The following is a 24,327-nucleotide window of genomic DNA, read 5'->3' as shown; positions in this document are numbered from 1 at the left end:
ATACTCCTCATCATGGTTTTGTTCATTTCCTCTTCTAGAAGCTTTCACATCCTTGCGGATAGCTCTGGGAGTATTCCAGCTCTAAATGTTACTCTGCTGTCGCCTGTCCTTAGTTTGCTGTTGCATCTTTTTCATGCCACTTAAGAATGTAAATAAAGCCTTGCTTGATTAAATCGAAGGAGATCTAGGTCAGCATCCTGGCAATAGTCCCCTCTCATTGCTGCCCAGCAACTGGTAGTCAGATGTATCCTGCCTGGGAACCAGAAGGCATCTACCATGGCTAGTTGCCCTACCCTCCATGAATTTGTAAACACCCTCCCACCTTTTAAACCATCTAAGATAATATGCATCATCACATGTTGTGGCAGCAAATTGCATAGTTTAATAGGGTTACCAGACCTCCAGGTATCCAGCTTTGTCTGACCCCCTCCAGGTGGCAGGTGAAAGGTTTGAATCTCCAGGTTGGCGAGAGTGCCTTATAAAAACAAGAGCAAATTGTTGAGAAGACTGTATGCAGCTTGCAAGCTTCAGTCCAACAGGAGTTGCCTGCAAATTATAGCATAGGTGCTCTGGTGGGGTCTGCCGTGTTCTCCCAATTAACTTCCGTCCCCAGGACTCTCCCCCATGGCATCACACTGGTCTCAAGTTTGGGCCCTAAAATCTCAGGGTCTGGGATACTCTTGACCTGGCAACTCTCTTGGTGAATTGTGTGCTTCATGATGAAGTATTGTGTCTATCTTGATTCTCCTGCAAAAAACTGCATCAGATGATCCCAGACTCTAATATTATTATGAGATAGTTAGAAATAAGAAAGATAGAAATAAGATAGATAGATAGATAGATAGATAGATAGATAGATAGATAGATAGATAGACAGAACAGAGATATTTCATACTGTACAGTGGTACCTCGGGTTAAGTATGCTTCAGGTTAAGTACGCTTCAGGTTAAGAATTCCGCTTAAGAACAGAAATCGTGCTCTGGTGGTGCAGCGGCAGCAGGAGGTCCCATTAGCTAAAGTGGTGCTTCAAGTTAAGTATGCTTCAGGTTAAGAACGGACCGCTGGAACGAATTAAGTACTTAACCCAAGGTACCATTGTATTTAGGTCTAGTTACAGGTAGGTAGCCATGTTGATCTGCTGTAGTTGAAACAAAATAAAAAAATTCCTTACACCTTAGAAGTGTGAAGTTCTAAAGAAGTGTGCATGCCCACAAAAGCTCATACCAAGAACAAACTTAGTTGGTCTCTAAGGTGCTACTGGAAGGAATATTTTTTATTTTTTATTTAGGTCTGTCTTTCTATCAGTCTATCCAATTTCAATTCCACTTTTCAGACAGATATTGCCTCTCAAAGTGGTTCACTTAAGTTAAAAACAAAACAGGACTGGCTCTGCTCTCAGGCTTACAAAGGAACGACAACAACAGCAACAATAACAAAAGAGGAGTAGAAGGAAAAAGCTCCCCTCACCTGATTTAGACAGCCAGTCAAAGCCATTCCCAGGGTGTGGCTGCTGTTGCATTCTGACAGCTTCTTGGAGCAACCAGTGAAAACTGAGTGCAGGGTGGGGACCAAAGGTGACCAAACTACCCCAGAATGAGCATGACATGTCCCCCACCAGAGATATTGCACCTCCCCTAAAGCTCAGAAATTTATTGAGACCCTGATTGTGCCTCCCTCATCCTACTCGGATCTTCACCCAGATTGTCTAGCTGCTATTCCCTGATCTCTGGTTCCAGATCTGGATCCACACCCAACCTTCCCCTCCACAACATCCCCACAAAGCTCATAACAACACAGTTCTTTTTGTCTGCCTTGAATCTGTTGGATATTCTCTCTGTGAGAGAGAGAATCATTTGTTCAAGAAACAGAAGAGCAGAGAAGAAGTTTCAAGCAGCAGCAGAAGGCCGAGATGGTTTTGTCTACACAAGGACGTTTTCTGTGGGAACTCTTCTTTGGACATGCGCAATGTGACAGGAAGTACTGCTAACAATGGTTCTGTGTAACTTGTTGTGAGTCTCTTGCTTGGACCTTGCAGTGAGAGAAGCAGAGAGAGAGTCTTGGACTCTTGTTGGACTCTTAAGCATACCTTGACCAAGGCAGTGGTGAATGTCTGTATATATTTGCTACCAATACAGTGGTACCTCAGGTTAAGAACTTAATTCATTCTGGAGGTCCGTTCTTAACCTGAAGCACCACTCTAGCTAATGGGGCCTCCCACTGCCGCTGCACCACCAGAGTACAATTTCTGTTCTTATCCTGAAGCAAAGTTCTTAACCTGAAGCGTTATTTCTGGGTTAGCGGAGTATGTAACCTGAAGCGTATGTAACCTGAAGCGTATGTAACCTGAGGTACCACTGTATGCTTTTATGCCTGTCAAGTAAACCTCTACACTTGACTGAATCTTTATGGTGTCCATGAGTGTTTATTGCCTACTGTGTGTACTTTCAACCCCAAAGACGCTTCCAAGGAAGGAGCTGCATTGAGATGTAACACTGCTGAGTATGGATACTGGCACACACACACAGCAAAAATGATACTGGACCCAATCCTTCTAAATCATCCATCAGTGGTTGATGGATTGATCTAACAGAATCTCCCACAGTTCAGCTTCATTAAGAGACACCTGGTTCTAGTATTATGAGATAGAGAGAAAAACTTCCTTTTATCTATTTCCTTCATGCCAAGCATAGTTATAAAAACTCGTCATGCTCCCTTTCATATTTTTTTCGAAGTGAAAATTAGAATTCCAATTAACCATTGACCTCTGTCATATTTCAGGTACGTGCTGAAATACTGCTTCTGTTATTCTGGGGAAAAAATGGAACAAGCAGTCCTTCTGGTTGCCAATACTACCAAGGGACGTGGTGGCGCTGTCGTCTAAACCACTGAGCCTCTTGGGCTTGCTAATCATAAGGTTGGCAGTTCGAAACTTCGCAACGGGGTGAGTTCCCGCTGCTCTGTCCCAGCTCCTGCCAACCTAGCACTTCAAAAGCATACCAGCGCGAGTAGATAAAGAGGTACCGCTGTGGTGGGAATGTAAACAGCATTTCTGTGCACTCTGGCTTCTGTCATGGTGTTATTCATGCTGGCCACATGACCCAGAAAGCTGTCTGTGGACAAACACCGGCTCCCTCGGCCTGAAAGCAGAGATGAGCACCGCACCCCATAGTCAAATTTGACTGGACGTAACCATCCAGGGGTACTCTACCTTTACCTACCTTTACTACCAAGAACCTGAGAGCTTGTATACATTTTTCCATTGTTTTGTTTTCTGGATTTACAGTAAAAGTCAGAAGGGAATGTCGTGTTGCTATAGAGCTCCCTATTTGCTTGCATAGATGAACTTCACATAGTGGTTCTTACAGTGATGTTGCTGCCCCCTAAATGAATATGGATTTGCTCCTTTGCCCCTTTACGTGGAGATAAGTTCAACTGAACACAGTAGGGCTTATTTCTCCATGGACCTGCATAGGATTGCACTGTAAACAGCCCACTGTGGTTGTTGTTATTTTTTTAAAAAGTATTGCATAAAACAAGCCAAGCAAGCAGTCTTAATTTCCCCAGTGATTGAGCTATCAAACTTTTATGTCATTGTTTTGACCGATATATTAGAAATGTGTTAATTTTGGCTGCACTGTGAGAAAGAAACAGCCTGTACGCCAGTAACTGGATCGCTTTCCTGCTTAGGGTGCCTGATTTATTTGTCTGACAGCTTAACAGATGGAGTACTCAATATTTACATCCACCTTCCTTATTTGCTCTCCATAAGACAATTATTTCATGCTTGATATATGACCTTGGTCTTCCAAAAAATAAAAAATAAAAATGAGATCATGTTTTGGCTCTATACTGTTCCTTCTGAGAAAAACTATTTTAGAGGCAGCCAGTAACAAAGCAATAAATATATCCTACCAGCCAAACAGGTACACTGGGAGTATATGATCCATTGAAGGGTAAAAATGTGTTTCATCGTAGCAGTGGTGTAGTTTGGTAATTTTAGGTTCTAGACTTAGTGGTCTTACCAAGAGGCTCACCGTTCCTTGGCCATTCCGCCACCCCAAGTCAGCTCCCATTTCAGATGCTGTCAGCTGTTTCTTTGTAAATGCAGTGCAAGGAAACATGGAACATGCCTGAGTGGGAGCAGATGTTTTCATCGCTGCTTTTCCCTGCCTACCTCCTTCTCCTGCAGTCTGCTTCCCAGTGAGTGGAGACTTGGGTACCTGGCGCTAATAATTATGCCAGGTGGGAAAATACACTGCCAGTAAGCCAGCAGAGTGGCCTCTTCAAAATGCACACGTGTATTGTTGTGAACCGGCTGGGGGACTGGACAGCAGAGAACTAAAGGGAATGAAACCTGCCAGGAAGGTCTAACCTAAGCACATCCTTTGTTAGGTAAAACAGGCAAGTACAGATGATATGTTGCCATGGGGACAAAATAATTATCCAATTGCTTCTGGTGACAGGGACCTTTTGGAAGTGTTGTGATTAGAAGATATCTCCCAGTCTCCCATTTAAGAAATGTTGCTATCCAGATCTCTCTAGGAATCCAAACTTTGGTAAGTGCCACTCAGAAAATTGGTGTGTGGAAGGATGGAAGGATGGATAGAGATAGATAGATAGATAGATAGATAGATAGATAGATAGATAGATAGATAGACAGAGTCACAGAACGAGCTGGCCAGTAAATCACACGGATTAAACTTGGAGTTAACTCTTTATTAGCAGAAAAATTATCTTCACAGACTTGACTGAGTGTCAGGTCTAATGAGCACAGTCGATCATGCCCTGCAGGTTTTACTTCATGATATCAGTTGCTGAGACTAAAGGCCCCCGCCTCCCCACAGCCAGCAGCGGAGGAAGCAGCTCAGGTGTCTGGGGCGGTGCGCCCAGGGGCATGGCAAGCCGCCCATAGGGGCAGGGCGAGGGCAGGTTGCACCATGGGGCCTCTGGAGTCTGCCTGCCTCCTCCCACTCAGCCGCCCTACAGCTCAGGGGGGGGGGGAGGCAACGGGTGGCTCTTTTGGGCAGCACGGAGCCTGTGTGCGCCCAAGCCACCACGTCTCTTCCAGGAGAGGCGTGTGGCTCGGGCACACTGCAGGCCCCACGGTGAGTGCCTCCTGGCATTTTGTCAACTCCCCCTCCCAGTGGTGACACCCGGGGTGGCCCCCTTCCTTTGCCCCTGTCCACAGCTGTATATGTCTCCTCCTCTCCAGGGCTTTTTCTAAGCAATCAGAGACTATGTATCTGAAGAAGTATGTATCTGAAGAAGTGGTATCTGAAGAAGTGTGCATGCACACGAAAGCTCATACCAAGAACAAACACAGTTGGTCTCTAAGGTGCTACTGAAAAGAATTTTCTATTTTGTTTCGACTATGGCAGACCAACATGGCTACCCACCTGTAACAGAGACTATGTATGTGTGTCTGTTTTTGCTCCTCCCATTTCATGCCTCTTCTGGATCTGGGAGTCTGGGGGTGGGGGTGGGGGTGAGAGATTGTCCCAGGAGGAGGGGGAGACACTTGTGAGTCTTCAGCAACCTGGCTCATCTCTGCCTCCTGACCTCCCTCCTCCGACTCTCCTGCTTCAGCTTCTGCCTCCGATTCTGGACTTTTCTGCCACATACACTCCCAGCTCACTAAGCCCTGTTACCTCTTCAGCTTCTGACACACACACACACACACACACACACACACATCTTCTTCCTCTTCTGCCTCTGAATGCTCAACGTCATTCCACCACCACTGGGCCTTCTTCTCTTGATGGTTTCCCAGCTGGCTCCTCCCACCATTTCTCTGCATTCAACCAATCCAGCCATCACACACATACACACACACAGAGAGAGCTGGGACAGAGTGCTTCTGTTCAGGGTTCCAGCCAGCCAGATAAACCCATTTCCAGGCCTGTCAATTCTATTCCCCATAATCTGCTTTTCCTTCCCCCGACTTCTCATAGGGGTGAGGCCATTTCTGCCACATAAGAATCCACATTCAAGGAATCAGGTTGTGTGCACACCACACAGTTAAAGCAGATGACTCCCCACCCCTTGCCCCCCTGCCCCAAATGCTGGGAATTATAGGGTGCTGGGAATTGTATTAAGGGGTAAACAACAGTACCCAGGACTCTAGTTATTTGTTGAGGTGATGTGCTTTAAATGTATGGTATGTATACCGCCTCAGTGTGCTATTCATGCATAGGAGATATGGCTACATGTACTTTAAACTGTTGCATGAAAATGTATTATGCCCATTTTTAATGGGTTGATATCCTTCAGTTATTCTTTGATGCCTTTCTCAGCCTTTCAGGCCTAGCCACTCTTTATGTCAGCAGTTATTATTGCCTTGTTCTTGTCAATCAAAATTAATTAGCAGAGTTTCTCCTACAAAAAAAACTACTTTCACTGGGGGGGGAACTTAGTAAATGCATAAAAGGGGTTTCTTTTGTTGTTGTCATTTTAGGAAGGCTCCACGTCATGCACTTAAATCAATGAAAGTTTTTTTTATTGTAAATATTCAGTTCCCAGTGGACCGATCGCACACCCCCATGCATCTTCCCACACAATGTTCTCAAAACTGGGATTTTCCTTGTATAGTAAGTACCTGCTGAGAGGGAGCTGTTATATAAAATAAAATGAAAACAACACTTGATGTGAACTAATGGAAATCCCTGGCCTTGCCTCGTCCCTCATTTTAGTTTCCAAAGATTCTGAAGTTAATGGGGAAGGAAAGAAGGCAATTGTTATACGAAAATCTTATGAAATTAAATTAACTGCTCTTGCAGTTGAGAGGTCTGGCAATTCAATTAATCCCCACCTCTCCAATATTAAGGTTGGATTTGAGTTTTGGGTGTTGCTGGGTTTTGTTTTTGACGGTCATGCACAGTCAATGTGCATGGCAGATACTATTATGTATTCAGTGGTCTGTGTTTACCTGAGCGTGAGTCTCTGGACTAAGGATTCTGAGCCCATGTGTTCTGATTCGATACATGATATCCAATCACAGAACATTTCAGGATTTGGGCTACTGCCATTGGTCCTTAAAACTCTGAGCTATTGTTCGCCGCTTGGAAGTTGAAACAGCCAATCATGTTGAGAGTGGGAGTGGCCCAGGCCTTCAGAAATGTATATAAGCAGTTGCTTTGCCCCTTTTGTCCAGTTCTGTTAGTTCAATAAAGGTTCTTGCTGCTATCACTGTGTCTTGCGTTGTGGAAACCCACCTACACTTCAGATACTATATTCACAGTCCCAAACAGGTCTATCAAAACCAACAACAGACACCCTGAAATTAAATTAAAACTTCTAGGGCCGAAGTGGGAGTGCAGGAAACAACTGACTTAACCTACTTACTAACAATGCAGATTAGACTCAAGACAAACACAATGGTAAGAGAAACAAGATCAGGATACAAGGGAGCTGAGATTTAGGAAAGGGTTGGTGAGGAATAAGAAAAGACAAGAGCAGGTGGCAAGGTTCTAAAGGGAAACCACAGAAACCAACAAGTACAATCTTCAAAAGTCTTAGATGCTGCAGCAGCAGCAGCTCTCAACAGACAGGCAGTTAAGAAATGAAGAACACTCAGTACATGGAACCATTTGCTGATACACACTCGTTCTACACCCCACCCCCAAAAGCACTTGATTGGAAGTGAGAGTAAAGTCCTCCTTTGTTTGGACTCTGGAGCTGTCAGTTACAGCACTACAACCCGCTTCTCCACCTCCCCATTCTTCTGTGCCTTCACTTAAGGAGTGAAGTTTGTGGGGGGTGTTATGGAGGTGCAATGATGGATGGCAGCCCCAAGCCCAATGCTTGGTGAAGTTTAACTGAAAAGTCCTCCGCAAACGTAGTTTGCTGTTCTGAAACAGTCAGAAGAGTTGGGCGCATCTGATTTTCAGCTTGACTAAAATGAAAGTGGAAGTGAAGATTTCTCTGCCTTTGAGAAGCTCTTCTTCACTAGCAATAACCACTCTCTCCCTTGCTGCAAGTATTTTTTTTTTCCATAGGCAGCATTGCCACGTGAGCCACAGAGGAAAGTAATTAAATTTAACAGAGGCTCTCTTTGTATATTGAAGCTGCCCTTGATTTTAAATCTTCGGAGAAAAGAATAATTAGATTTGATAGGCTCAGCAGCATCTGAACATTATATTGCAGAGGTATGCCTGTGCTCAGCTTTTGCAAGATTGCCTAGGATGGGTCCCCCGTCCCTGTCCCCCCCCCCATTCCTAAAGTTGCAAGGGCATTCTTGCTTTCCGTGAGGATGCAGCATCTCCATTCATTTTAAATCTTTAGCATGTTTACGGGACCAAAGGTTAAACTTCAGAGGCTGAGAGGAAATGAAAGTGAGGTGAATGCATCAAAGGAATAAGAGCTCTTTCTTCTTTGCTATTTTAACTTGCAACAATGGACTTGCTCACTTATTGTACTGCTGCGATTTTTGCACCAGGCTGCAGTTAACTTCATATAGGAAACTGCCTTTACCAAGATTGGCTGATGGCTCATCTAGCTCAGTATTGTCTACACCAGATGGGTGGGGTATAAATAAAATAATAATAATAATAATAATAATAATAATAATAATAATAATAATAATAATAATAATAATAATAATTTGCCTTGTGTCATTATGTACTTTAACAGCTGGGTGGGATAACCCACCTGCCAAATATCTAATGTGGCATTGGTAGGTGGGTAGACAACCCACCCTTCAATAATCCAAAGTCTCTTGCACAGTGTTTCCCCCAGTGCCCGACACCTGTCTGGCGGGTCAGGCACTAGGGGACTGCAACACAAGAGGCTTTCCCAACCCTCTGCTCAGCAAAACACCAAGCATAGGACTTGGCAAGGCTGCTCTCTGCAGGGATCAGCTGCCTGCTTGAGTTCCCCCCAAGGGAGCTCAGTTGTGCAGCTGATCCAGCAAGCTTGGAACTCACCATCCGTCAGCTGATGGGCATTGACTCCAGCCCCGCTTTTCCTGGGGATTGGCTGTGCGATGGAGCTCCCCATGGGAAATTCAGTCCCACAGCTAATCCTCCCTGCTGCTGAGAGACGATCAACCCCGGAGCAGCTCCTTCACTCAAGGCTGGAGCAGGTAGATAATTGGTTTCGTCCGAGAGTACCTGGAGCTGAACAGCCACAAAGATGGTGCAAGACATCATCATAGTAATTCTGTACCCTCATTAAAATGGCATATTTGCCCCTGCATGGCAAAACCATTCTGAGCATGGGCAGGAAACAGGCAGCAGAGGAAGTGAATCAAGACATGTTTCAGCACTGGTGTTAATGCTAGAATGATGTTTGGCCCAAGCTGATGCTAAATGCTAAGCAATGTGAAGAAGCAACAGGGGCAGCTATTGTTTCTGTGCCTTGCTTCGAGGCATCTAGCTGGCCACTGTAGAAAGCAAAAGGCTAAACTAGATGGACCACTGGTCTGATCCAGCAAAGCTCTTCTGAAATTCTTCCTGCACAAGCTGCTATATTTATGCAGCAGCTCATCTGACAAGCTTCAGATTCAACCATTTAATTCATTTAGTGTGTGATCTGGCAAGTGGGGAGACTTAAAATATATTCACTTTCCACACCACAGTCTCCGCTATCGCTGCAGAGCAGGAGAGAAGGGAGGATACAGAAGACCAACGCAAGGCAACAGACGAAAATGAAGGCTGTAAATTGGTGTGCACGCTTACTTGTAAGTAAGCCTCATTGTTCCCAGCAAACACACACAGGAATGGAAGTGATAAATGCAAATTGCATTTGCTGATTGCAAGTAATTAATGGCTGCTGAACATTCTGATCCTTCACATGCACTCTTAAATGGAAGCAGGCTCTCTACGTGACAGATACCCTTCTGTGAAATGGCAGGAGAAGGCAGCTGGCTCCCTCAAAGAGACAGTTTTCTGCAGTGCAGATGGAAATCAAGCTATAAATTAAATGTCCATGTACTGTTCGTTGCTTGGCACAGATCCTGTGGTGATGACAACAGCTTGAATGGCTCCGAAGAGCACGTATTAACATCACTGGGTGAAGGCCGGGAATGTTGGCTGCCTTGAATATGGTAGATTGTTGCTTTCATCCTGCTCCAAGGTGGGTGCTCCTGGGCTTATTTATTCCAGGCAAGTGGTATAAATTTTTAAAATGTAGGTTGTAGCATGTACCATGCTGGATTCCCCTCCCACTCCTAAATAAGCTAAAAGCATTCAAAGAGGTTTGCGCTGTTTTTACAAAGTTCCTGTGTTTGTGAAACTCAGTAGTACAGCAGAGCAATTACAAAGGGGGGAATCACTTCGCTCAAAATCCCCTGTGTTAAAAGCCAGCAGCTACACTTATGGGATGGAGGCTGAGTTGTGTAGTACTATTGTTGTGCATTACTCTGGTTAATTCCTACAATGACTTTGTTGATCATGAAAGCTTAATATTTGCATTTACAGGTTGGAAATGGGGAACGAGAAGTGCTGGTGACCCTACTAAAATTTTAAGATCAGACGGAGGGAGTCTTTGACTCATTTTATTTATTATCAGTTAGCCCCTTCTTTAACTAACTTGTCTAGGTGATGTACAATATGTAAAAAATATATATAGTGAGATTCAAAATGCAACAAAAATGGCAAACTGGCATATTAGGGAGGGAGACACTGACCATAACAATGAAATGTTTAACACCTAGGAAGAGCTTTAGAACATCTCATAGGACCTAAACCAGACCAACTCACCACAGCTGACTACCAACTAAAAGAGTCCACCCACAACAATTTGAAAACCAAAATATCCTTCCCCACCCATCACATGGATGAGTGCTAGGATGCTGTCAAAAGGGCCACCCAAAAAAGAGAACACTGTTAATGCTTAGGAGAATAAAAAAAAAGTCTTCGCCCAGCATCAAAAGGATGGCAATGTTGGCACCATGCAAACTTTCCTAAGAGTATTCCACGAGTGCCAATGGATTGAACTTCAGTTTACTGGCTTCCATCCAATCCATTACTGCCGCCAGACACCATTTCAGCCACATCCTCTGTCACACCAGCTTGAGATGCAAAAGTGAAATAGGGCTATGTGTCACCACTCTGTTGAAGCCACGGCATTGGCTACCTCTGCTTTAGGGACTAAGGTTCTAAGCCATGGAGGTCTTTATAGATGAGCACCAGAACTTTGAAAGTGCACCCTCTTCCTGCTCCTCCTCTGCCCACCTATGTGGGCTGTGTCCCCGTGGCTCTACAGGATCTTGCTGGAGCCCACGACCCATGTCCCCTTTTGACCCATGGTTGGGATAACAGGATCAGGGAGACACAATATGTCTAAAATAATGGAAGAAATTGGAAGGACCACAAAAGAAAGGGCAGACAAAGATTGGAAAGCGTTCAGAGGATACTTGAAAAATTATGTTGAAAAGTCAAATCTCCTATTATAATGAACAAGTTCCGTTACAACTATTGGATATTAAATAAGTTAGACAACAAAGGGGAACTGTAAATAAATGAGAAATTGGAATAATAGTGTGTTAGAAGAAAGAAAGAGGAGAAACAGAAAGAAATTATAGTTGAGTTGACTGGAAGTCATGCACAGGGTGGGGTGTGGGGTGTTGGAAGGTGGTGGGTAGAGTGTGATGAAGATAAGGAAAGTATGATGGAGTGTTTGGTTTTTAAGATGTTGAAAAATGTCTGTAGGTTGTGTATGTTTTGTCGGAAATATGTGTATGTATTATAATTTGAAACATTAAAATAAAGCATTTTTATTTTTTTTAAAAAAGTGCACCCTCTTCCTGCTCCTCCTCTGCCCACCTATGTGGGCTGTGTCCCCGTGGCTCTACAGGATCTTGCTGGAGCCCACGACCCATGTCCCCTTTTGACCCATGGTTGGGATAACAGGATCAGGGAGATCTCATATGCACCTAAACATCCCAGGTCTGAGGCCAGCACATGACATTGCACTTGCTGAAGCTAAGCAAGTTAGACTGCAGTCCGTGCCTGGGTAGGAACCACATGGAGCGTCTATGCTCAGTGTCCCAAGTTCCAAGATATAAATGTACTAAATATTATCCTAACTTGTATCATTTATTATTTATAAAATGCAAACATACTTTCAAATAATTTGATTATTCCCCCCTCCCCTATAAGGCTTGTGAGCGAAGCCAAATGTCTGCAGCCTATGTTTCCATTGCATATGTAATAAATACCCTCTGGTGAAGAACAGCTGAAAACTAATCAAGAATACTGGGACATGCCAGAGCTCTGGAACACCTTGTTGCTCAATCAAGGCTCAGTGGAAACAGGAAACTTTCTTATACCCCTTCCTGTCCAGGAGGATGAGGTGGCCAGCCATACTGGGTGGAGTCAATCCAGGGCCTGAAGTTCTTTCATTTGCTGACACTTGCAATTCAGAGGTTCACCGTATGGGGGCAGTAGCACACAGATCCAGCAGTTCCCGACGCAGACAGTGGGATGAGAGAGAACTCTTCAGGGAATTTGGTTTGGACCATTTTGCTTTTTCTCGCTCTCTACTTATAAGCCTGGATAATACAGAGTTAATTCGCAGGCTGTTACCTTGAGGCAGGGGCTGGACACGTGGGTGTGTGAATCCCTTTCAGTTCTGCGAAACGCTGGCCAACTGTGACGCGGGCAATAATAAGCCAAAAATAATAATAATAATCCATTTTGAAGTATTGATCCACTTTGTCAGGCATGACTACGGAGGCCTGAAAACTGCTCACAACGGAGCAGAAGCAGAGCCTGCCGTACAAAGGATACTCCCAAAGCCTATAATTGAATTGCTGGTGGTGTGGAGAGGCGGAGAGAGCTATCTGCAGAAAGATAGCATTATGTACCTGCCTGCTGTTCTGCCTTTAGCCTGTGCTGTCAGCTTATCCCTTTGATCACCCAAGCATTCTCTAAATATACACATTTATTCTTCTCAAAAGACATGCTCTGTGCGGAGATGTCTCCATTTTGTCAGGTGACTGTAGCAAGGAAGCAGAGTCTGATGCTGTCATGTACTGGAGCTGAACTGAAGATGCCAACTCACTCATCTGCTGCCTTACGTTCCAGCTTTCAGGAAGAAGTGGCCCCACCGGGAGGCAAGGTGAAATGGCCGCAGAAGCAGGTGGCTTCTGGATGTTGATGAAGGTGTGGTCGATGGGAGACCATCAGTTCTAATTCAGGACCCCAAGGGCATTTGCACTGTGAAAAGTTACGAGATTTCAGTGAGACATTACAGGATGTGCCTTGGAAACAAAGCAGTTAGGACTGCTCCCCCCAAAATGTTTGCAGGTGCAAATAGCCTCAAAAGCAGGACTGTGTCTGAGCGGCCCAATAGTGTCATGAACACAAATCATAATGAATGCACAATAAATTGTCTTCTGCAACAGCCCTGAGAGAATGTGATGTGACTTTTCGAACGCTGAGAGAGGTAAGTTATCTTGTGGGAACTTTTCCACTTGGAAAGTGCAACTGAAGGTGCATTTGAAGGTGGTGTGTGAGCTTCTTGATCCCCAAACTCCATTTCTGATAAGATAAAAAATCAGGTACTCGGGACTAGGGACGGGCAAATCTGTTGATTCCAGTTTCTTTCAGTTTCTTTCAGTTTCTCATTTTCCCCATCTTCTGTCCAGTTCTCCACATTTCCACTTCAGCTTGTGTGTGTGTGTGTGTGTGTGTTAAAAATAGTCCTCATTAGCATTTTAGCATGAATTTCTCTTAATATACACATTTTTAATTGCAATTTTGCCTAGCAAACACATTTTTGTCAGCAAATCTCCCTTATGAAATGCATTTTCTATGTATCTTCATAAATACATGTATTTTTATGTGCACTTCACTTCTCGCAGTGAGGAAACTGCCAGAAGGCCCTCGGAGCTGGACCTCAGTGTCCGGACAGAACAATGGGGGTGGAGATGCTCCTTCAGGCAAAGAGATAGCAAAGAGAAGCAGGACTGTACAAACCCAACGCGCATGGTGAGCAATTGCCCTCAGCCATCCCACTCTGTCTATGGGTGCAAAGCATAGACTCATAGAATCATAGAATTGTAGAGTTGGAAGGGACCGCAAGGGTCATCTAGTCCAACCCCCTGCTATGCAGGAATCTCAGATAAAGCATCCTTGACAGATGGGTGCTTCTAATATCACGGAATGAACCATTTGCCAGAGAAATGGGAACCTGGGAGAAGAAGAGGCTGCATCTAAGTCGGAACTCTCCACAGGAACAAATGCCCGGTGAAAATTCTGATAATGTTTTTTTGTGTATGATGCATGCAAATTGTCAGTTAGGTGGGCGCAGCCCCCTCTCCCAACCAGCTAGAAAAATCACAGCCCCCCCCCGTCCCCCCTCTGCAAATTTTTCAGCAGACTAGTCAGGTGGTCCATCAGTTTTCAGTTCTAGCTTGTACTTGGAGCTCAGGAGTTTTGGAAGTTCCACCCGGCTTTGCATTTTGGAGCTGCACAAATCATCCATATCCAGATTAAATTTGTTTTATTAACCTACTGAGTGGTGAGTAACAAGGTGGCCAATTTTTCCTGATGGTGCTAAATTGTTCAGGGTTATTAAGAACGAGAAGGTGGCAAGTGCAATTCAATGTAAAGAAGTGTACAGTAATGGATGTTGGGGCAAAAATAATCATAATCATAATTTCACAAATATATGCTCATGGTGTCTGAACTGGTGGTGACTCACCAGGAATGAGACTTTGGGGTCATAGTAGTTGGTACCTCAGTGAAGGTGTTAACCCTGTGCACTGTTGTGGGGGGGGGAAGCTAATACCATGCTAGTGATAATTAGGAAAAGAATTGGAAATAAAACTGCGAACATGATACCATTGCATAAATCTATGCTGCAAACGCATTAGGAATACTGTACAGTTCTGGTCACCTGACCTCAAAAACGGTATTGAACGAGTTGGAAAAGGTTCAGAAAAGGGATACCAAAAAGATCAAGGGGGTGGAGCCACTGCCATATGAGGAAAGGTTGCGGCATTTGGCACAAGAGCACTCCCCACCCCACCCCCGCCATGGCTTCTAGCAACTGGTATTCAGAAGCATTAATGCCTCCGCCCATGGCTTGTAACCATCGATAGCCTTCTCCGCGAATTTGCCTAATGTTCTTTTTAAAGGCATCCGGGCTGGTGGCCATCACTCCCTCCTGTGGGAGTGAGTTCCGTGGTCTAACTGTACGCCAGTACTTCCTTGCCTCTCTGGTATTAGTCCAGCAGCCCCCTAACTACTCTAACAATACAGTTTTTATGGCTTTAACACCAAGCCCGCTTCCCGCCCCCAACCCCCGCACCGCCACCATACCTGTCAAGTTTCGGATTTGAAAATAAGGGATCAGCACCCTCACCTGTCCCGGGGACAGTCTACAGTTCTCAGGGACAGTCCACACCGCGGTAATCCCCCCAGGCTACAAATTAGTTTACACCAGGAAAGAGCTCCCAGGAAAGAGAAATCAGGGCAGAGAAAAGAAAGCACTTATTCACGCAGCACACGGTTAACTTCTGGAACTCCCTGCCACAGGGAGCAGCGATGGCCACCAACTTGGATGGCTTTAGAAAAGGATTAGGCAAATTCATGCAGGAGGAGAGGACCACTGATGGCTTCTGGCCAGGTTGGCTCTGCTCTGGCTCCAGTTAGGGGCAGCAATGCTTAATCTGAGCACCTGTTGCCGAGAAACATTTGTCTATTTTATCTTCTTCTTTATATGTCTGTCTGTCTGTCTGTTTGTTATTAGGTATTTATATTCTACCTTTTTCTCCAAGGAGCTCCCTGATCCTAGTCCTCATTTAATCCCCACAACAGTCCTGTGAGGTAGGCAGGCAGGGCTGAGAAAGGCAGGGACCCAAGGAGTCCCTGGACTCCCAACTCTCCTTCCCGGAAATAAGGGAAATTTAAGAGATATCAACAATAAGGGATAGCAGCAGGAAACGGCTTGGAATAAGGGAGTTTCCCGGAAAAAAAGGGAGACTTGACAGCTATGACCGCCACCCTTTGCTTAATACCTTCCCTGATGAAGAGTTCTGGAGACCTCAGAAGCTTGCTCACTGTTTCGTGACGTTTGGGTGGCCTCGTGAAAAGCATAGCCCTGTGTGGATTCTGAATGGCTACTTTACCTATGTTGCCGGGGAGCTGGGTGCGGGAGAGGGGGGGGAGTGCATCTAACGTGCACTAAATGTATCTCAAACGCAGCATTTTTGTGTGATCGAGGGTACATTCTTTGGGCTAAAAGGCATCCCCGCGCGCCCTTCTCCGTGGTTAGCCAAAAGTACGGTGCAAGCGACAGGAATGGCATCGCTGAAGGTTGCGCCTGCCTGGAGCCTCTCCGGGCTTGGGAGAGGTGACATTTCTGGCTCGCAGCAGGTTTCTCCTTTTTTGCACTGGATGCAAGTGTCAGCGTCGAGGGCGTGGCTTGGCGAGGGCGCGCCCCTCTTCCTTGGCTCCTGCTCGGTGAGCCAGCTCCGTTGAGAAAGACACTTTCCTTTCTTCTGCTACCCGGCTTCTATCTGACTCCTCCCTCCTGCAGCTCTGAATAGTGCAGAGCGAGCCAACGAGCTTCTGGTTTTCTCCCCCCCCCCCCCTGCTATAGTTCCTTCTCAGCCAGCAGCGTGAGACCGAGATTCTCCTTTCTTTCCACTACGGCACGTTTTCTGATACCTGCTGGACGCGTCTGACTTGCAGAGCTAAACTTGATCAAAAGGATTATAGAGAATCCGGGACCCATTCAAAAACAGAGAAATCACGTTGCCTTATTTTCTTGCATCTTTTTCTCCCTGGCACTTAATGCTCCTTTTTTAAAACCATGTGCTCTTTTCCTCTCTCTCAAGTGACAGCTTGACTGGGCTTGCTTGACTGCATCCTAAGCAGGTCTCCAGGAAAAAAAAACTGTGCTGGACAAGGGATCTATCTATGCAGTCCAACAAACTTGGCAGAGAAGATCATAAATCCAACGTGAAGCCAGCAGTTTTTGTGTCCTCAGATGAGAACTCCCAGAATTGGTGGGAAGACAAAATAACACCCCACCCATCCCGAGAACCATGTCGGTCACTCTGAGCAATGTCTCGTCAAACGGGACGAGCCACCACGGGATTATGGATATACCCAAAGGGCAGAAGCCTTTGAATCTCTTCCTTTTCTGCTTGACTTTTATCATCACGTTCACTGCCCTCTTGGGCAGCATCTATTCGCTGGTGTCTCTGCTGAGGATGCAGAGCAAAAGTACTGTATCCATGCTGGTGACTTCTTTGACGGTGGACGATCTGATCAGTGTGGCGCCAGCGGCAATCTTCATGCTCAAGCATTGGTTGGATGAGATGCTCCCCCAGACCTTGTGCACAGCTTCGGCTCTGCTGTACTTATTCCAGGGCTTTTCCAGCAACCTGATGGGGTCGCTCATAGTTTCTTATAACTTCTACAGCCTTAGCAAGATGGGAGCCAGCCAAGGGGCCACCAAGAGGCCGGTCAGCATGGTCTGGGCCGTTCTCACTATCTGGATTGTCAGCCTACTGATCTGTATTTTACCTCTTTGCGGCTGGGGTAGCTATGCCTCCACCCCTTGGGGGTGCCTGACAGACTGCACAAGCTCTTACGTTTTATTTCTCTTTATCGTCTACTCGCTGTGCTTCTGCCTCCTCCTCGTGCTCTCCATCCCTTTAATTTATCAGCTGCTGTGTTCAGACGAGCAGCAGCATCTGTACGATGATTATCACCAAATTGCCCGATGCTATTTCTCCCCTGGGTCACCTCCGACTGGCGGTCGTCACACCCCTTCCCTCTCTCCGGAAGACACCGTGAGCAAAACCTCGAAGCATTTCCAAGGCGCTTGTCCAAATGCTGACCTCAAAGTTAGGCAAAGCCCAGTGGACCATTATGGACTGGATCGCTATGGCATGCAAGAGGGGCCCTACAACAGCCGAACCCTCACTGTGGAATTTGCTCAGAAGCGCTTTTCCCTGATTCTGGCACTGACCAAAGTCACACTTTGGCTCCCAATGATGGTAAAATCAAACCAAGTTTCTTTCTCGTATTTGCAATGTTCCGGGGGCTGGTGGGGTGGGTGGGGAGTATTGGATGACATTTAAAACACGTGCCATTGAACACAGAGCAAATGAGGCAACTTTCCCATGTAACTTGCACTGGACATCTTCAACACCAGATAGTCCAGTTAAAAGTTACTGGCTTGTTTGCTTTTTAATCATTTTATCCCGTAAGACCATCAGATCAGCTGCTAAGAGTTAAACGGATTGCCCACCAGAGATTCATTGCATATATTATTGTCATTTCAATCAAACCCTGTGCTGTTAGTACGCTGGCAAATCCTGTATCAGCAACTCTTAATTATTTGAGTTTGCTGAGTGTGTAAGAGCCCCCTCCATGCATACCAGTGTCTTCTTATGGAAAGGGCTGGGCTTTCAATTGCACGTTCTGATTATCCAGATTTGGGTGAACAGATTTGTATTGAACATATGTTTTCATGGGCATCGACAAAGGATCATGCCAAACCAAGGCTCCAGCTAATTACTTAATTGACTCTGGTTTTATGCTAGGGTAAGCATTTTACAAATAAGCATTGCAGAGTGAGTCAAACAAGAAAACTACTTGGAAGGGCAGGCCAAGGGCTACTTTTTCCAAGCAGCCATACAGGCTGTGGGTTGACTGCGTGAAATTAATCGGAGCATCTGCAGAATCCTCCTTTCCTGGCTCCGAGGCACACCCTTTGGCAGTGGGTTGCCAGAGGCTGTAAAATGGAAAGGTGTCTCAGAAGCAAAGGTTTGTGTGTTTGCTTATGGTTTTGTAAATAATGAGGGCTGCTGAAAACTGCTTTGCTTTAGGGTGCGGATAAGTGCTGTGTGACACCTGTGAAACTCACTCAGGGCCACACATAGCACATGTGGACTAAGAATCCTCTGCTTTAAGTTTTCTCTTCTTCTCCAGTTCCTTTCCCCAAATTCCCCTTGACCCTGAAGCCTTTGAGTTGACCTTTAAATCACCCCCCCAAACTGTGATTATGGTTGAATTTCTAAGCATACTTTCCTGGGAGTCAGCACCATTGAACATGGTTCCCCCCTCCCTCTGTGGCCTCCTCACCAGTGAGATTTAGACTTTAAGGTTTGTGGCAGCAGGGACCTTCTCTTTTCCTTGCGAAACGACACTCATTGATGGCACTGTATAAGTCATCTATCATCATTATCAGCGCCATCATCTGAGAGGTGTGTTTCTGTCCCCCAGCATTACCTCAAGTGGACTTTTATTAATAGCCTCAGGGTCAAAGCTACTTCTCTGCCAGAGCAAAGGCATCAATATTTATTGTTTCACTTGAAGCAACTGACACAGATGGGAGTTGCACTGGAACATTTGCTTCTCAGCATCTGTCAGGATTCAAAGTCGCAGAGCTCGTCTTCGACAGATTCCAGAGGAACAGGAATACTGGTTTGCAGCTGCACCAACACTTTAGAGACCAGCAGTGCAAGAGACCAGAAGCAAGCCCTGATGGGTTCAATGGGGCATACACCCAGGTAAGCCTAACTGGCTTACAACCATGTATCTTTTTGTAGATGGCAACCTCATTGTGTAAATATGCTTCAGAGCCAATGCCTATTGAGACCTGCATTCTTTTAAAACAGGGTTAACCAATGTGGTGCCCTATAGATGAAGCTGGGCTACTGGCAATGTTGGCTTGGGCTGATGGGAGTTGGGAATCCAAATTACCTGGAGGGCACTATGGTGTCCATCCCTGTTTTAAAATGCCACAAATATTACACTGTTGCATATTTAGAGTGTACCGGGAGTCATTGAAAATAAAGGTTAAGGTTACGCATAGGCTTTCAATAAACAGTGGGCTATCAGAAACTGTACTGCAGCAGGTGCATTCCTAAGAACCAAGGTTTTAACAACAACAACAAAAAGATAATGAGCATACAGATGTCATGTGATTCTAGAGCATGAATACAATGCAGTGAGAAATTGGAGGTTGTAAATATACATAATGGAACAGCCCACATAATCCTTAATTCAAACCCCAGAAGACACAAGCAAATGTGTGGATAAATTCTGTTCTGAATTCAATTATCCCTCGTGGATTCTTTAAAAGAAATAAATAAAATAAAAGGCAACTTCACACATTACCTTCGGTGTGCACATGTATGACTCAAGATGGTTTAAGTGTGCCTATGACAAATGGGTGTGTACCAGGAGCAGGGGAGAGATGAGAGGAAATCATACTCATGACTCAGAACCATGGCAGAAGATCAGCCACACGCTGTATGAAGTATGACTGAGGAAAGGCATGGGATTCTGGTGATCTTGTTCCACCAAACACAAAATGCTGCCCCAAAGCCTTGACCACACCAAACTACTGCATCATGAAGAGGCTTGACAGCCATCTGTCAGGAATGCTTTGATGGTGTTTCCTGCTTGGCAGGGGGTTGGACTGGATGGCCCTTGTGGTCTCTTCCAACTCTATGATTCTATGATGGGCAGGAAGCCAACTCTGCCAACCACCAATGCCATTCCTCTGACTGTAGCTCTTCCCAATGGGTGCAGTAATGGTGATATCCAGAAACAAAGATGGGCTGCTCTATGCCCCATAGCCCCTTAAGTTGTGGGTTTCCCAGTGTGGGAGATCATGGAGCTCAACTCAAGTTCCTCTGGACCGAAGTTCCTGCCTAATGCCTTTGCATCTGTATGGTAAAATCACAGTTGTGACAAATAGTGCCACAGGTTCATGAAACAAACTAGCTGCCAAGGCAAGCCAGTTATGAACAGGAGAAGAGCCTGCTGGAACAGGCCAGTGACCCATCTAGTCCAACATCCTGTTCTCACAGTGGCCAACCGGATGCCTGTAGGAAATCCAGAAACAGGGCCCAAGCACAACAACACTATCCCCTCCTGTGGTTTCCAGAAACTGGTATGGATAAGCATTGCTACTTCCAACTAGGGACGCAGGGAATAGCCATCATGGCTTGTAGCCATCAATAGCCCTTTCATTCATGAATATGTCTAATCTTCTTTCAAAGCCATCTAGGTGGGTGGCCATCATTGCCTCCCGTGGGAGCAAGTTCTATAGTTTAACTATGCACTGCTGCTGCATATGGGAGTACTTTTTTTTATCTGTCCTGCGTCTTCAGGGACATGAACCCTGAAGAACCATGGTTTACAAGAAGAAACCCTATACACATACAGTATATCCACACACACATGCATAGAGCCATTTACAAACTGATGTTGATTGCATGTTGGCTGGGGAACGTGTCCAACAGGCTTGCTAGTGTCTCGTTCATGAGAGCCTCTCCATTTTATTTTACACTTCTTGTTCTTGTGGAGAAGCTGGTAAAATGTAGGCTGGATGTGGTTACTGTTAAGTAGATTTGTAGCTGGTGGAGTAACCGAAACCAAAGAGTGTTCATCAATGGTTCCTCGTCATCCAGGAAAAAAGTGGGGAGCCTCACTGCCACAGGGTTCTGTCCTTGTCCCATTGTTGTTCAACATCTTTATAAATGACATGGATGAAGAAATTGAGGGGATGCTCATCAAATTTGTAGCTGACACCAAGCTGGGAGGGGTAGCTAATGTTGCAGAAGGCAGAATCGGGGTTCAGGATGACCTTAACACATTGGACAACTGGGCCAAATCTAACAAAATGAATTTCAATAGGAGAAATGTAAAGTTCTGCACTTAGGCAGGAACAACCAGCTACACACATGTAAGAGGGTGAGGGACACCTGGCTTACTAGTAGAACGTGTGAAAAGGGTCTTATGAGACCACAAGCTTAACATGAGTCAACAGGGTGATGCAGAAGCAATATAAGCTAATGCTATTCTAGGTTGTATCAACAGAAGTATAGTGTCCAGATCAAAGGAAATCATAATACCACTCCATTCTGCCTTGGTCAGACCACACCTGGAATACTGTGTCCAGTTCTGGGCACCACAATTTAAGAATATTGGACCTAAGCATAGGCTATATTGCAGATGAAGAACCTCCATCCCAGGAGCCTAATTAGAGCCACCAAGAGTCAGCTGCTTGTAACATCTGTATTACACATTCCATTGGTATGACACTTTCAGGCAGGACTTACTCTATTCCTTCAAGGAACCAGACTCACCAAATTTCAAAGACACAAAGAAACAGCTCTTCATTTTATTCTCTTTCTTATTTTTCTTCCCTCCTTCCTGTAACCTGTGCAGAAAGTTGATTATTTCTCTATGTCAATAAAAGCAAATGTGAAAATGAACAAAACAAACGAGAAATGAATAGGTTGTGCACTCGGAATTCATTTGTTTGACTCTCTATTCATAAATGTGAATAAAACAAATGGGGTTCATTTTTAATTTGTTTATTTTAATGAATCCACACACTCATGCATTACCTGAACAGGGCTAGACTCTCACATTAAAGCAGCTGCTCCCTCCTCACAAAACTCAGCCCGCAACAGGTTGGACACAATCCAGCAAAAACATTTAAATGCCTGATGGATTTCAGTAGGAGTGTTAAGCCCATGCTTAAATGGACATGATTTATAAAGCTTAATATAGTGCAATCATATGCATTTTGTAAGTTCTATTAGGTTCAATAGGACTTTTTTGCAGATGATGGGCCATATCCAGCCCTGCAGCTCTTCTGGCAGAAAGAACTTATGTGCATGCAATGAAACTTTATCTTTCTTGCCAGTCTCTGCCAGTCTCCTGTGCACTCCCAAAATCAGCTCCAGAGTGTTGGGGGACTGTTGGGAGCAGATTTGTGTATATATAAGAGATGAGATGGAAGTCCCATTGCAACAGTGGAACTTTGCTGGAGCAGCACTATCTACAACACTCTGTGAGCAACTGAAAGATGGCATGCACAGTTTTCCATTTACCCTTGTATGGTTTGTTTGTTTTTATTCCTTTTACTCACAGTAACAGACAACCAGAGTGTTTTGAATTTATTTGAAATGCCTCTCTCTTTCAGATTCAAATGGTTGTTCAACACACTGTTGGGTTTCAAAGCCTTTCTTTTGAGATATTCAGCTTTCTGCTAACGCTGCTAGCCGTTACTGTCACCCCAGTATTTGTCTTGTCAGAACACTGGAGTCACCTGCCTTGCGGCTGCATCATCAACTGCAGAAGGAATGTCTACACTGTATCCTCAGAGGAAGGCAAAAGTAAGTACAGAAGGATGATGGGAAGGGACTGGAGGCTAAGCTTCTGACTGCCTGGCCCTGAACAACTTCCCCTTCCCAGGGAAAATTGCGCAGAGTTACAGTTTGTTTAATCAAAATCTGGTCCACATGGTGCTTTCATGTCCCTTTCTTGTATTATGTGAATGGAACACCACAAAGCTAGGAATGTGTGGGTTTCACCCATGGCAACTTCCTTGATCCCTCTGGATCTGTGGTAGAGCATTTGTTTTGCATGCAGCAGGTCCCAAGTTCAATCTCCAATGAAAGCTAAGAATGCACAGTCTCTGAAGCCCTGGAAAGCTGCCTCCAGATAGTGTGAAGAATACCAAGTTAGATAGACCCAGTGGTCTGACTTAGCCTAAGATGCTTTCCTGTGCTGCTTCGTTTGAAATCCTTGAGCTGTCCAGTTCTGATCAACTTGTAACCAAGTCAAACACAGCCCATCAGCAATACAAGGGGGAGGGGTTGTCAAATACTTCGGAACTTCAGCCCCAGTGTGTGGCTGGTGGAAGGGCAAGGCCAGTGAGGATGTGATGAAGGGGCAGGGCTAGCAAGCATGACCCCCACTTTCCCCTTCATGCAATGGTTAAGCGCATGAGGAAATCGACAAGACAGAGCTATAGTGAAGGTCTCCCAGTGAGGTTAATGACTGTGCTGGGATTTAAACATTGGTCTCACTGATCTGAGTAACACTGTCTACACTGGCTTTCTCCCGATAAAATTTAAGGTGTAGATGAGAGAGCAGCAGTTTGTTTATTTTATTAAATTTATATCCCTCTCAAAGTTGTCCAGGGCAGGACTCCTCAGTGTGTGATCTTTCTTCATCCGGAAGAGAGCTTCTTTTCCTGACTAGGTGACTAGATTGCTGCTTTAGTGTCCCAGCTCCATGTGCCTTGATTCTATGCATCTAACCTCAGAATCATGGCTATCTACATTTAAGGAGGATATCTTATATCTAAATGTGCACAGTGCCTGACCATTTGAAGAGCTCTGCTGGATGAAACCAAAGGCCTATCTAAATCAGAATTCCCACAGGGGACAAGCAAATGCTTTAGAGAAGCCCACGGGAACTCTCCTGTTGTTGTTCCCCAGCAACTGGTTTACAGAAGCATGGTGCTTCAATAGCCATTGATAACCTTATCCTCCACAAATTCCTCTAATTCCCCTCTGAAGCTATCTAAGCTGATGGCCATCACTCCCATCTTTCG

The 24,327-nt window shown here is 45.1% G+C and overlaps 1 protein-coding gene across 1 annotated transcript in view; it reads left to right on the top strand.

Moving 5' to 3' along the window:
• Positions 1 to 16,915: 16,915 nt before the first annotated feature.
• GPR149 (G protein-coupled receptor 149) overlaps positions 16,916 to 24,327 on the top strand; it is a 33,719-nt gene continuing 26,307 nt past the window's right edge. Inside the window, exons 1-2 of the mRNA XM_033150476.1 lie at positions 16,916 to 17,956; positions 22,909 to 23,101. Coding sequence (XP_033006367.1) covers positions 16,997 to 17,956; positions 22,909 to 23,101 — 1,153 coding nt within the window. The 5' untranslated portion in view covers positions 16,916 to 16,996. The remainder of the gene's footprint in view (positions 17,957 to 22,908; positions 23,102 to 24,327) is intronic.

This window comes from Lacerta agilis, chromosome 5 (genome assembly GCF_009819535.1).
Source record: "Lacerta agilis isolate rLacAgi1 chromosome 5, rLacAgi1.pri, whole genome shotgun sequence".
NCBI lineage: Eukaryota > Metazoa > Chordata > Lepidosauria > Squamata > Lacertidae > Lacerta > Lacerta agilis.
This window is presented reverse-complemented; position numbering and strand designations above follow the sequence as displayed.